This window comes from Syngnathoides biaculeatus, chromosome 4, assembly GCF_019802595.1.
Source record: "Syngnathoides biaculeatus isolate LvHL_M chromosome 4, ASM1980259v1, whole genome shotgun sequence".
Classification (NCBI taxonomy): Eukaryota; Metazoa; Chordata; class Actinopteri; order Syngnathiformes; family Syngnathidae; genus Syngnathoides; species Syngnathoides biaculeatus.
The window spans coordinates 27,273,778-27,288,161 of NC_084643.1; the positions used below are offsets into that span (position 1 = coordinate 27,273,778).

Below are 14,384 nucleotides of genomic sequence, written 5' to 3' on the forward strand. Positions count from 1 at the left end.
GAAAATAGATTGAGAGGGAAGGAGGGCGGCGCCGCTAAAGACAGTGGGAACTTCATGGAGGAAATCAGCTGCTTTTTAATGGATGCTGATTACATCTCCTCCTAAATGTCAAGTATATTTCCATTTAAAGTGGATCGCCACGTTTAAAATTCCACTGAAAGTGGCACACACAAACCACATCCGCAGACATTCCGCCTAGGGATGGCCATAAAAACTAAATAATAATAAGTCCTCGACAACAATATCTATTATCCAATTATTAATGACCAAGTTTATTCTTTTGTCCATTTCCTTTATAATCGCAGCGTACAAGCGGCAACTCTTGTTCTTTAATAGAGATAAAATTTTGGCAAAAAATAAATGGTTTAGTTCAAGTCTTCAATGAATATGTTTGGAATTTTTTTCCCCAACATAGTCTGTTTAATTTTGGTTGGACGTGGTTAGTCAGATATTATAAAATTGCCTTTTTTCTAGAAAACTCTTTTTTTTTTCATTGAAATTATTTTCAATTTTGTGTTTTTTTCAATATTATTAACATACTTATAACTCACCATCACAAATGAAATAATAGCTAAAAAATTGTCTTTCTTTCTTGTGGTCTGTGTAGGTTGCCAATCTTTCAGGTGACGGTCATGGTGATCCACAAATGTTTACTCGAGACAACTGGACTTTACTTGTTTGTTGAATATGTTGTGGTTTTGTTGTTCTTGTTTTTTGGAAGTGTTCAAAAATGACTCATTAGACTAGCAATACTCTCCACGTCTACTCTCGAGAAATACAGTGCAACTCAGCTTCTCGTTACCTGCATTTCCTGTGGAAAGTCCATTGGGATGGAAGCCAAAGTGTAACAGTAGTACAGTGCAACTGAACGCCATCGATAAAACCCGCACGCACACTTCTTTCCTCATTCTCCTCCTCCATCATCTGGACCCGCCCGCAAATCGGCTTTGAACCAATGAGGCGTGCGCTCCCACCGCGGGTTGATGGGGGGGCTCCATGTAATGACTGCCAATCAGCATCAACACAGTAGTCATGCCCCAAAGCAAAGCGCGAAAAGATGGATGAGTGGCCCTGGGGCCCGAGCGGTAACTGGCGCAAACACAGCTTAGGGTGGATCCAATATGTCGCAATATAAGATACAGGTGGGGAAACCCATGTGTGTGTGTGTGTGTGTGTTGTGTGTGTGTGTGTTTGTGTGTGTTTGTGCGCATGTGAAAGATTCTTCTGGTGAAAATACCACCGACAGATTGAAGGGTATATATACTGCAGGTTCTATCTATCCATTTTCTGAGGCGCTTATCCTCACAAGGTTCGCAGGAGTGCTGGAGCCTAACCCAGCTGTCAATGGGTAGGATACACCCTCAGGTACACCCGGAATTGGTTGTCAGCCAATCACAGGGCACGTGGAGACTTACAACAGTTACACTCACAATGATACCTGAAGGAAATTTAGAGTGTCCAATGAATGTTGAATGTTTTTGGGATGTGGGAGGAAACTGGAGTGCCCGGAGAAAACCCACACAGGCACGGGGAGAACACTCAAAACTCCATACATTAACGCTGTAATAAGTTGCATCACTGTGCCGCCGCATCAGCATCCATTGGGTAAAAAATTAATTTGACATCCTGCTCGCTGTTGTGTTCTCGTCTGCTCCGCCCTTGTCAGCACTTGTTAACCTCCGCATGGACTCCTTCCCCCACTATACTGTACTGCATTCGCTACCTTAATTAAAGACGCCAGCTAATCTCGCTTCCCACCACAGCATTGCCGAGTGCCTGTCACCTCCAGATGATGGGCGGCTAAGTATAGAGCTTTTCATTTGCATGTATCGACGCCGCATGTTATAAGGTCAGCGGGGGGATTGATTTAAAAGCACTTTGAGCTCTGATGACTTTCACTTTTTGACAGAGAAATTCTTATGTGGGTGAGGACCAAGCATCAGGCATCTATACTTAGAAAGTCATCAGTGGGCCTTCACTTGTCAGGTAAGAAAGAATTTGTGTGAGGAATACGAAGCGTGTGTTTTTACCAGCAAATCATTAGTAGGAGGGATGAAAAAAAAAATTTAATTAAAAAAAAGATAAACATTCCAATGTAAAAAAATGTAATGATGCTGAAAAATTCCAAATGAATTCAAATTTAAAAATCAATGCCACAAAGTACAATTTCAATTCAAAAGTAAGGATAATAAAAAAGGAAAAAAGCATTTCAATAAAGCAATAAAAAGCCATTCAAAACAACTATCAAAATGAAAATACATTTACAACTTGAAAATCCATCCATTTTCAAAGCTGCTTATCCTCATGAGGGTCGCAGGAACGCTGAGTCTATCCCAGCTGCCATTGGGCAGGAGGCAGGGTACACCCTGAACTGGTTGCCAGCCAATCACAGGCCACATAGAGACAGACAACGGTCGCACTCACAATCACACCTAGGGGCAAGTCAGAGTCTCTAGTTAACCTACCGTGCATGTTTTTGGGATGTGGGAGGAAACCGTAGTGACTGGAGAAAACCCACGCAGGCACGGGGAGAACATGCTAACTCCACACAGGCAGGGTTGGGATTTGAACCCCGGTCCCAAGAACTGTGAGGCCAATGCTCTATAGTTGTGCCTAAAAGGGCAGAGTGCCCCGAATAACTACACACTTAATATCCAATATTCTTTTTAAAATTATCCTCTGCCATAGTTATTATCTTAAAGAGATGTTTTTCTCTAAACTGTATTTATGTTTTAAATGTATTTAAGAATGTGATAGACGTCTAAGGAAAAACATGCATTAGCATTTTATAAATGTATCTATTTAATGTTGCTGTTTTCATTATTTTTGTAGGTTCTGTTTTGGCGTGAAAGAGAAATATTTTTCATTTGTTTTTTTTATAGCACAGTGACATCATAAAATGTATTGTATAGATTGTATTGTATTGCTTAGTCCCCTCGTAAAGTCAAGCATATTTGCATATAGAATCCTCTTCCCTAAGTGGCTACTTCAGCACCTGTATGGCGTTTGTTAACCAATAAAAAAAAATACTGATTAACCCCAATTTTACAGTTAGCAAGAGATCTATTGAGGGTAGGGTGTCCAGCTAATTAGATTAAATAATGTCCCTGGCTCAGAGACAGAGCTCTTTAGCCAATGAAGCCATAAAAAGATGCCTTTTGGATCCCCGTCTACAATGAAAAGGGAACATCAGGACGACATACCGTACGTTTTTGAGCCCACGCGAGACGTCGCTTAGTTGCCCGCTGACACAGAGAAGTGCCCGTTTGAGCATCCATCACTTTTTACGGGCCCCGCTCTGTTTGCATATTTTCCCCACCAATAAACAACATGAGTGATGTGCCGCGTAATGTGCCGTAATGGAGATTTATACAATCGGTTGGGGGTGCGGGAAACAGTTCGGGAATCACATGGGGCTGCATCTTTGTGATTTATTTTATTTAATTAGATCGCTGATATAAAACAGCTCGCAGGGAGTGAAAAAAAAGGTAAGAACGAGTGTCAAGAGAGGCGTAAATACTCACTGACTCTCATCTTCTCTGTGGTCGTACACAACCTCTCATTCATTTACATGTGAAACCACCAAAGTCCAACGCCTTTAAAGGAGTAATTCTCAAAGTGTGGTACAAGTAGCATTAGTGCTTCCTTGGCTTCAGATCACGTGACTGGCCATATTGCCGGTCTAGCAAAGCATTCTTCAAAGCTAAGTCGGTTGGAGACGACACAAAAATGTGTCTTGCAGCACGACGCCCAGAGTCTTGTCCGATACCGTTAGACATTTACAAGGTGAAAATAAACGAAGGTGTATGGAAAAATTAGATAAACTCAGCATAGAGGAGCCATATTTAATGCCGAAGTCGATGTTTTCACCGATAAGAAATTGGACTGTTAATTCACTTTTGTTTGTCTTGGACAACTGGATAAACATATGTATCTTGTGAGAAAATCGTCAAGATTTACACGGAAAAGTTTGAAAGCGTATAAAAGTCTGGACGCATACAAATACTTGGTTGCTGGATCTGTTCTCAATCAGGAATAAATTTCACATAGTGACGGGTTGACTGCTCGTGAACGCGGAAGTGAGTTCAGCCGCACGTTAACCTTTCGGAATCCATCGATCTTTCCAGATAGTATTCAATACAAATTCCAATATTTAAATAAATGACCCCTTGTTTTACACAAAGTCGCAATCATTAACTATGATTACAAAAGCGAAAAAAAAAGAGGATGGAGTCATCTCCACTGAACGTACACGGAAGCGATTGCGGCCACGCTTAACCTCCGTAAACATCTGCGACATATGCATTGTTTCAAATGAGCCAATTTGGCATGATAAATAATTCTTGGTAATTTGAGTTTGAGAAGAATAATTCCTACCTGAAATGAAGCAATCGCTACACGGGCATACCTGTGTTTTGGTTGGGCACCATACATCATGTTTAACTGCCGAAATCCATCCATATTTTCTGGTCTTTTCAGCTGGTATTGAATATAAAATATAAAATAGAATGATCTCTTTGAATATCTGTCTCGTCTCTTGTGACAACCAACCGCACAACAGGTCTCGGACATTGTAATTATTCTCCTCCGGTTCAATGTCTCCCACAATGTCGAGCACCTCTGTTTGACCAGCAATATGGCGCCGTCACGTGCACGAGCTCTATAGTCCTGCGTTGGACTGTTATGGTACCTTGGGCTTTGGGAGCATTTCTGAAACTATGGCAGAAAATGTACCTCCAGGTGGGGAAAAAAATGCCTGCCAACAACTCGGCATAAGACAAGCAAACAGACATAGAGCGAAGAAGGAACAAAAGCTAAAGAAGTAATCAGACAGATCCTGAGACATCAGTGGAAATAAGAGTTGCTTTTCAGAGGTGGAGGGAAGGAATTCAGGCATCTGAAAGCATTCTGCAGTGATGGAGGATGAGCAAGATCTGCTCGACAGATTTTTATCACCTCTTTTTTTTTTTATGTTTAATTGTATACAGTACAAACTCCCAAGTTCATCACTAAGGGTTGGAGTGCAATTTCAGTTCATCCTGAAATTTCATGTCAAATCCTAATATCTAACTTCTTGTGAGTCATGTATTTTTATCCTTGTGTGACAGTTGAGAATGTTAAGTTAAACATTAAACAGCTGCAATGTTTTTTTAGTTCCATTATTTCACATGTCCCATGAGCCTTATGAGGATAAGCATCTCAGATAATGGATGGATGGATGAATGGATGGATGGCTGAATATTTCCTATGAGAATATATATGTATTTTTTTTATTACGGAAGTCTCAATTATAAAAGGTCAATTTCATCAGCGAGCGTAGACCACATTGGCGAAGTTTCTGAGTTATGAGTCATCGATGCAATTTTGGTCGGCAATAATCTACATAATGAACGATGCTGTGATTTATACCTAGCCTGCAACTATGTCTTTAGACCTTTGGGTGTTGTAATGGCTATTTTTTTTTTCATCCTCGAATTGTCTCCTGAGCTACTAGTCATTAAATACTGTAAAACATGGTCCTTCCGGTGCTGCTTCAAGCCAATAAAAGCAATATTTTAGAAAGCAGGATTAGATTAAATGTTTTGCCATTTGAGGATTTCAGTTAAACTGTTTTCCTAAAGATAAACTCCGTAAACTGACATTCAGAGGTGATGAAGAAGCTGCACCAAACTGCTTCCCGGATTCATTCAGAAAAGAGCTCATTTGTTTGAAATTACAAGAAAGTAAAAACGTTACAAATCTGCAAATGAATTATTGGTATATTAAGGGTTATTAATTGAACATTCAAATTAATATCTCTACAACAGAAATCCAGTGTGATGGCTTCCATCCTAACCCACCAACGAACTTCGAGGTTGGTCAAACCAGGTGTTGGGGAGTTCTCACTTTACAACAATTCCAACATTTGGAGTTCCCAAACAGCAATAATGAACAAGTTCACTCCACTTCCAGTCTGCAAGCCAACCAAAAAAATTATAGGTATGGAATTGTTCTTTTTTTTCTTATTGATTTGCATTTGAGGCGGCACGGGGGCTCAACTTGTTACAAGGTCACAGTTCTGAGCACCAGGGTTCTAACCCTGGCCACACCTGTGTGGAGTCTGCATGTTCGCCCCATGGCTGTGTGGGTTTTCTCCGGGCACTCCGTTTTTTTTCCCACATCCCAAAAAGATGCATCACTTGGAGACTCTAAATTCCCCTTAGGTGTAATTGTGAGTACGAATAGTTCTTCCTATCTCTGTGCCCTGCGATTGGCTGGCAGTCAGTTCAAGGTCCACCCCGCCTCCTGTCCAAAGATAGCTGGGATAGGCTCCAGCATTGCCACGACTCTTGTGAGCATAAGCAGCTCAGCAAATGGATGGATTTGCACTTGGTTACTGTCATGATGACTTGACTGCTATGCTAGCATAGGTGGATGATCGACTGGCAATTTGTGACTTGTGTACCAGTTGGATTGCATCGCCACCCTAAGAATGTAACTCTGTTGTAAACTGAGGATAGCCTGAACACGTACAGCAATATTCAGTACAGATTCAAGCTTAATTCATCCTTTCCAATCAAAGCCAGCAATGGCCTGATTGTCTATAAAACGGTGATGGATGGATGGAATCCCCAACTGGTATGCAGGCTCCATCTCGTGGTATCCAAAAGAGTCGAGAATAAGAAAGAAATCCAAGTACAGCTCCGTTGTATTTCCATTATAGAATGTACTTCAAAGTCAAGTACAATATATTTCGATTCAATCTTGAAAGACTTTTTACACATTGTCATATACATTTTTATTTAACTTTTGGTTCACTACATTTTATTTTAATGTATATATTAGGACAGTTTTATTTTCCTATATGTAAGATCCATCTTAACTGTCAAACTGTGCATAATGTTGTAGTGGCTTACAATATTATTAAATACATTTCTGACGAACTTCAGGCTTTTGATGAAAACATGGGCCTACTATGCTAATTTACTTTAAAAATTGGTCATGATGGTGGTACTTGCAGAGCTAAGTAATTTTTGAGGTGGTGCTTGGTGTTAAAAAAATTTTGAGAACCACAGCTCTAACAGACTATCCCGAGGGATAATTCTCGACAAACTAGTCGACTAGTCGACAAGTTGATTTTTCTACTCTGTACCGAAATAGAGAGCTTGAAGTACCCGTAATCTAATCGCTTATCACATTTTTTTGCTTCAACTCTACCCATCGGCTAATTTTAAAATGATTTGAATATGCAATTATATCCTCAAATAAAATTAAAACCAAAAGTGAAACAAATATCTTAATTGTCTTGTAGGCTAGTTACAATGTTGCGTTTTTCAACACGCTTTGCTATGGAGCACGAGATGAGCGCAGCTTGTTGAAGAGAAACGTGCAGGGCTGTATGTAGGCAACACCTACATTCAGCGCAATTGTGAGATTTACTTTTTTTTTTTTTGCTTCCATGCCATTCCATCAAAATGTAAAACAGGCATTTTGGACCATTGCACAGTACTGAAAAAATATCAATGATGACATCAACCGACCGACTTTGACTCAAGTTTCATCACTTTCAGATCAACCCCTACTGTGGAGTGTGTTAAGAGATTTTTTTCTTTTTCCTCCGCAATCTCCTCAAGGGTAAAGGATAAGGGCAGGTAATGGTAAGCTAATACTCTTCAATGTTGTTTTGTAGTTTACACAAGGGTTTGTGTATGCGTCATCCAAGTCCAAGGACAGGAGTTGGCAGGCAATTTTCATGTAGAGCCGACAGCTTGCCTGCCTCGCACGTTGTAATGGCACGGTAAGAGACAAAGGAAGATGGCGTGACATTTAGTGCTCATAATTGTACTGGAGGAGCGACAACACTCGGGATGTAGTTAGAGCACTCACAGATGCTGAAAGGCAAACACGGTGGGCGCGGGGACATGCCTTTCAGAAGCAAGCAAAGCCGGATGCCGAAGTCACCCGGGTCCTTAAAGTAACAACATGCACCGGCTACAGACAAAACTCACTCGTGTGTCAGAAAAAGACGGCATCGTCAACCCCGCACAACGATATTCCTGCACTATCACAGGCCACCTAAAGACACTCGACATCCCAGTCTGCTGACTGTCCAATTGGAGATGAGAACCATGCAGCTGATTTGTATTACAACGAAGCTATCAGGGATTGGTTCTAGATCCACTCACAATCAGTGGAAATGTAATATTAAAACGCTTTATGAAAGACATGAGGACTGTTAGTGTTGGAGAGAAAGATGCAGGAGTTAAACTTACATGGGTTAAGATGACACGCTTTGGCGACCCCTAACTGGACAAGCCGGAAAAAAAGAAGACACTATATAGAAAACTCTTAACATAATTTTACACCTCCCACATGCTTGAAACAATAAAATTTCTGAAAACCATTTTTTTTAAAGTATACTTTAGCAAGTGTAAGTGTGGATCACACATTAATCCAAATAATATGCAAAGCGTAATGCTTTCAAGCTGTTTGTCACTCCCAATGGAAGTTTACTGTCAAACTGACAGACGAAACAAAATCAAAATTGAGCAACGTATTTGAGATAAAGTATTTAACCATGTCATTTCATCCAATTAGATTGAGCTCTCTTAATGCTAACACATAAAGTGAAAAGCTGCTGATGAGCTAGCATGAGTTGGGATACAGTAATTTTAAACATAAAGAGAAACAGATGCTGAGTCCCAGCAAATAAAACAATGACAGGCATGTATGCTCTCTACACTGTGGGAACGACTATTAAGGTTGGTGACTAAATTTAGATTCTAGACTGGTATTTGTTAAGGACTTTCTCTGCCAATTATTGTTGCTGTTAATTAAGCTGACTCTTTTCGCAGTCCTCAGAGCTGCCTTTAACGTTGGGGCACAATGTGATACTACGGTGAAGGCGCACCACCTTAAATTCGGACTTGCCCATAGACGATAAAAACCAATAAAAGATGACTTAAAACTCTGTGATACAGTGGGGGTGTGAACGATGAAACGCAATATAGCGGGGGAAACATTCCAGGCAAAGAAAACCATTTAAGTGGAGGACAACGGCAACATCTTTGGGGTTGTTGGGAGCAGCTTCGCCAAGGCGAGGACAAAAAAACGCAAAGGTGGACATAACAACTACTTTGTTTGAGGCACAAGAACGAGACCGTTTTGATGTTCTGCCACCCATGTCATCCACCATAGTACACAAGCGCCCCTAAACACATCCACAACACTTACAGTCCCTCCACAGTCTCCATTTTAGACACTACCCTCCCATTATCGTCCTCCTATCATACTGACGAAAGCTTCAAGGGAATGCTTCAAGTCAACAACATCAATATGTAAATTTGTTGTTCCTTGCCTGCTTGTGTGTGATACAGTAAATCGGTGTTTCATAATGTAATCATGTGGCCATTGTACAGTAATGCCATGTTTGTACTAATTTGTTCTATTTTTTTTTGCATTCTTTAGAATACAAAAAGGCTTTTTTTCTTATTTGTTAAAACTGCTATTTGGACTCGACAGCAGGACGTCATGAATACAATCTGTGGGGGAAAAAAAGAAATCTGTCCTCTCTGGTTCTAATTTGATATACAAGAAAACACCACGGCTGAGGAAAAAGAACCATTCAGAGAGCGAAAAGAGAGGTGCAGAGGTGTTAATCAATTCTGTCGCACTTATTTACAATGCTTACTGTAAAACAAAATCCAACTGGTTTGAAGTTTTATCTTTTGCAAGGCTCTGGGATTGTGCCCACGAATGTGCGACAAATGAATGACACCTCAAAAGTCCTTTCTTCTGTTTGTATAGAAATCACCCTAGTAGACCATGAGTCCACAGAGGAATGACTTTAATCGATGAAGTACAGGCACGGGGATTGGGGTCTAATATACAGCGTGCAAGGAAGTAGCATAACGATACAGACTGAGCTACCTTCATATTGACCGTTTTTCAGACAAATACAGTATTTACTGGAATTATGAATTCAGAACTGCCTTAAATTGGGTTAGTGACAGAATGGCTGTGTTTTCCCTGATTATGTGTATATGCATGTCTCTGAGATGTTGGAAATTGTGTGTGTACCCTTCTTAAGATATACTGGTGGCGACCAACGTGTGGTGTGAAACAGCGTCAGTGGCCTTGTGTTCCGGTAGAACCCGGACAGCCAGGCGGGACCGAGGCATCAGAGGATTGTCGAGCGTTACGTTGAAGGTTCCCTTAAGCACGGTGTTCATGAGGCTTGGGCTTAACTGTAGACAAACACAAGCAGACAGGATGCCAACGGTTAACTTCCTTATTACACTTCTAAGAGAAAATCTGTCACGTGACTGACTTTCACATGAGGTTTTAAACTTGGGACCATTTTTTTTTTTTACCATAATTCATGATTAAGAATGCAACAACAACAAAAAATAATCATGCGTCAACTCAACTTTGCACTTCACTGTCATTTCATGTTGTACAGATTTTACTTTTTAATATTAGCAATGACTCACTTATAGCATGACCGGTAAAATATATATAATTTATATATTTACATTTATAAATATTTATAATTTTGTTCCAATTTTGACTGAAGATAGGTGCTGTTAAAAAAGTCAGTCAGTTAGAAAGACACGTGGGACCAATCATGAAAAATCCATGTAACGCAGGTAGTTGCTGTGTGTGCTTGTCTAAGAAAGTGGCAACACAGAGACCTAGAAACAACCCTCACCTGACCTTATACTGATCTGATTTGTCTGATCTGTATCAGCTGATAATCAACATTTTATGCTGATCAGGTTCAATGTCATAATTTGTCAATCCAATCTATGATATCATTGGCATTTACTCTGCACACCCACCATGTGCATTATATTTGAATCCAAAAGCTAGTTTATTTTTAGCCTCTTTTCACATACTACTGTAAATATCTGATAACCAATAAAGATTTTTTTGTTTAGTCAGCGATGCTTGAGGCACGAAAAGCCTTTCCTGAGTGTCCATCACATGAAGAGCACATGTGGAGAAACCAGGAGCCCATCCATCCATTCATCCTTTTATGAAGCTGCTTATCCTCACAAGGGTCATGAGAGAGCTGCAGCCTTTCCCAGCTACCTTTGGGCAAAAGGCAGACTCCCACTCCCAGGGCACATGTGCACCGAATGGGAACTGAATCCACGCTGCGTAGACCAAAGTGTACTAATACGCCATCACCGACTAAACCCAGAAGCATTCTGGGGAAAAAATACCATCATCAGATGAAAGGAAGATCATGTTGTAGGGTCAGAACAAGAGGAGATATGCATTATCAGCAGATTCTTGAGAAGAATGTTCTAGTCTGTCACAAAGTTTGGATTTTTCAGCAGGACAGTGAGCCAACCATTGAATTCATGCAGAGGCACAAATACAATGTTGTGGAATGGCTATCCCAGCACCCAGACCCTTAACATCATTGAAAATATATGCATTGATTTTGAAGCAGGCTGTCTATGTACTGTATGGAAGCCAAGAAACCTGACTGAGCTGGAGGCGTTTTGTACGGAGGAATGATCCAAAATACCACGTGCCAGACTTCAGGGACTTGTCTCTGGCTGTAGGAGCTGTCGACAGAGTGGTATTTCAAAAAAAGGAGACTCTACTAAATATTACGGCCTTATTTCTTTAGGGTGCCCAAATCTATGCACAGCTCTATTTATGTTTAAATGCAATCTTTTATTACTCAGTGACTTTTTTTTTTAAATCTCTCAAATGATTCTATCAATTGACTGTCTGTTGTTGTAATCGAGCAGCCCTAAGTACCAGAGGCAAATTCCTTGTGTTTTTGGCATACTTGGCAAACAAATATGATTCTGAAAACATTTCTGTTTGACCAGTGAAAATGATTTCGCTACTGAGATGTTTCTGTTTCCATAAGGCTTAACATATGGTAAAATTAAGTTGTTGCTTTAAAAGCTTAGCAAGGGACAAATGGAGACAGCGATTTTTCCTAAGGGGTGCCCAAATTTTTGTATGTGTGTGTGTGTGCGTGTAATATAGTCATTCAGGTCATTTCATTCTCAGGGCATTGAATTGATCGCGATTGGACTGCTCTGGTTGCCTTCGAAGATATTTCATCTCTCATCCAAGTAGACTCCCATCAGTTGCTGCATCGAGGCTTAGTTAAGACAGAACTGGCCCAGTTCTGTCCTAACTAAGCTTTGTTGCATAAAATGATGCAACTAGCCTAGTTCTACTATTCTTCAAGGTGCGTTGTGGGATACACTGCGGGGAGTTTATCGGGGATAACTTATAACAACACATTTGAACAGCACCAATAAATTGCTAACTTCCTTTATGGTGGATCGGGAGGAATTTCGATACGGAGTGATTTTAAACACAGCCACTAAATAAGTCCATATCCCTCCCCCCTAGGAAGTGCATGACAACCACTTCCTGTGCGCTATCAAAGCAGTCAAACGCCTTCGCTACCGCTCCCTTCCCCATGACCTCTCGGTGATCATGCACATCATCAGTATGCCCGAAACCCCATAGCCGGGATTTCGGCACAAGAGGCAGGGGCACTCAGATCTCCGTCTTGATCCTGATGGGAAAAGGGTTGCAGGTTCAACTCTGGGTCAGCCTCGGAGGGGGTGCACTTGAGGTGGATGGTTAAGAGCCCCTTTGGAAGTGACGACACCCTCGGCATGGCAATCATGAAGAAGATTATGGGATGCTTGGCTGGGTCAGAGAGGAGAGAGGGAAAAAGGGGATCTATGTGGGGAATGGTGCTAGTGGGTCGGAACACAGATGTGTTGATGAGTCTTTCCCACAACACACACACAAGTATTGTGAGACACTTAAAAGACAACGCATGCATGATGGTAAATCGATTGGCTATGCCTACTTATACTACATGTAGCAACATAATATAATGTTAAAAATCAAGAATTCTGTTTTCAGTGCGAGTATTGGATTCTTGTGAATCAAGCTCTCTCCGTAAAGAAGAGTGGCCTGCGCTACATACTCAATCGGGATCTGGCCGTTCATGATCGCTCCACGCATTAACTTTTGCGGCTACACGGAATCACTTTCTAAACACAGGAGGGAGAGCACAGGATCGTTTCTCCGGAAAGGAAACTCTTTCACCACCAGTTTGTGCCATTCCATTTTGCAACCCTTGTGTCATCACTATTTTGTATAAATGGCACTGGTACAGAATAGGGTCACTTTGTCAACATCTATCTATCTATCTATCTATCTATCTATCTATCTATCTATCTATCTATCTATCTATCTATCTATCTATCTATCTATCTATCTATCTATCTATCTATCTATCTATCTATCTATCTATCTATCTATCTATCTATCTATCTATCTATCTATCGTGAAGAAAATAAGTAGTTGAACATCCTGCTCTATATATTGTCTTGTGAGATTTTGGGGAACAACGTCTTTCCCTCAATCAGAGCATTGAAGATGGATCATGGCTGCATCTTTCAACATGACAATGACCCAAAGCTCACAGCCAGGAAAACCAAGGAGTGGCTCTGCAAGAACCATATCAAGGTTCTGGCATGGCCTAGCCTTTCTGCAGACCTAACCCCAATAGAAAATCTTTGGAGGGAGCAGAAATTCCCGTGTTTCTCAGTGACAACCCAGAAACCTGTCTGATCTAGAGAAGAGCTGTGTGGAGGAGTGGACCAAAATCCGTCCTGCAGTGTGTGCAAACCTGGTGAACATCTACAGGAAACGTTTGACCTCTGTAATTGCAAACAAAGACTACTGTACCAATTATTAACATTGGTTTTCTCAGGTGTTCAAATATTCATTTGCAGCTGTGTCACACAAATAAATTATTTAAAAAAACTTACATTGTGATTTCTGTATTTTTCTTAGATCTCTCTCACAGTGGACATGCACCTACGATGAAAATTTCAGACCTCTCCATGATTTCTAAGTGGGAGAACTTGCAATATAGCAGGGTGTTCAAATACTTCTTTTCTTCACTGTATCTATCTATCTATGAATGAGGTTTCACTAGTGGAGCAAAGGCAGAGGTAAGTGCTGTTGTATTTCACAGCACATTATACAAGATGTGCAAAATTAGCAGAGAGATGAATATCCTTTGCATGCCTGCTTGGATATTAGCCACCATTTTGGTCCATTAGATGTACTGTCGAATGGCACATCATTAAAAGTTTAACGCGAGCAATGTAACCTCGCCTGAAGAGTCTGGCAGCGGGAATCATTAAAAGTCTGAAAAGTCTCGTGTGGAGCCAGCACATCAGGAGATGTAAACAGAGGAAGGTATGCAGATAATGAACATCAAAGCCACATTTGCTAGATTTAGATCCGTCCTTTAATTTAGATGTTTGTGCTTGACAACTGCTCCTTGAGTCACTTTGTATTGAAGTATAGTGCAACACACACACACACACACACAC

General features: G+C 40.7%; 1 protein-coding gene and 1 long non-coding RNA gene across 2 annotated transcripts in view; one reads left to right on the forward strand and one right to left on the reverse strand.

The window, feature by feature from the left end:
- LOC133499285 (uncharacterized) overlaps window positions 1-6,680 on the forward strand; it is a 47,783-nt gene extending 41,103 nt beyond the window's left edge. Inside the window, exons 2-3 of the long non-coding RNA XR_009794611.1 lie at window positions 1,910-1,986; window positions 5,808-6,680. This is a non-coding gene — a long non-coding RNA (uncharacterized LOC133499285). The remainder of the gene's footprint in view (window positions 1-1,909; window positions 1,987-5,807) is intronic.
- Window positions 6,681-9,721: 3,041 nt separating this feature from the next.
- stpg2 (sperm-tail PG-rich repeat containing 2) overlaps window positions 9,722-14,384 on the reverse strand; it is a 51,554-nt gene continuing 46,891 nt past the window's right edge. The window contains exon 15 of the mRNA XM_061817137.1: window positions 9,722-10,226. Coding sequence (XP_061673121.1) covers window positions 10,065-10,226 — 162 coding nt within the window. The 3' untranslated portion in view covers window positions 9,722-10,064. The remainder of the gene's footprint in view (window positions 10,227-14,384) is intronic.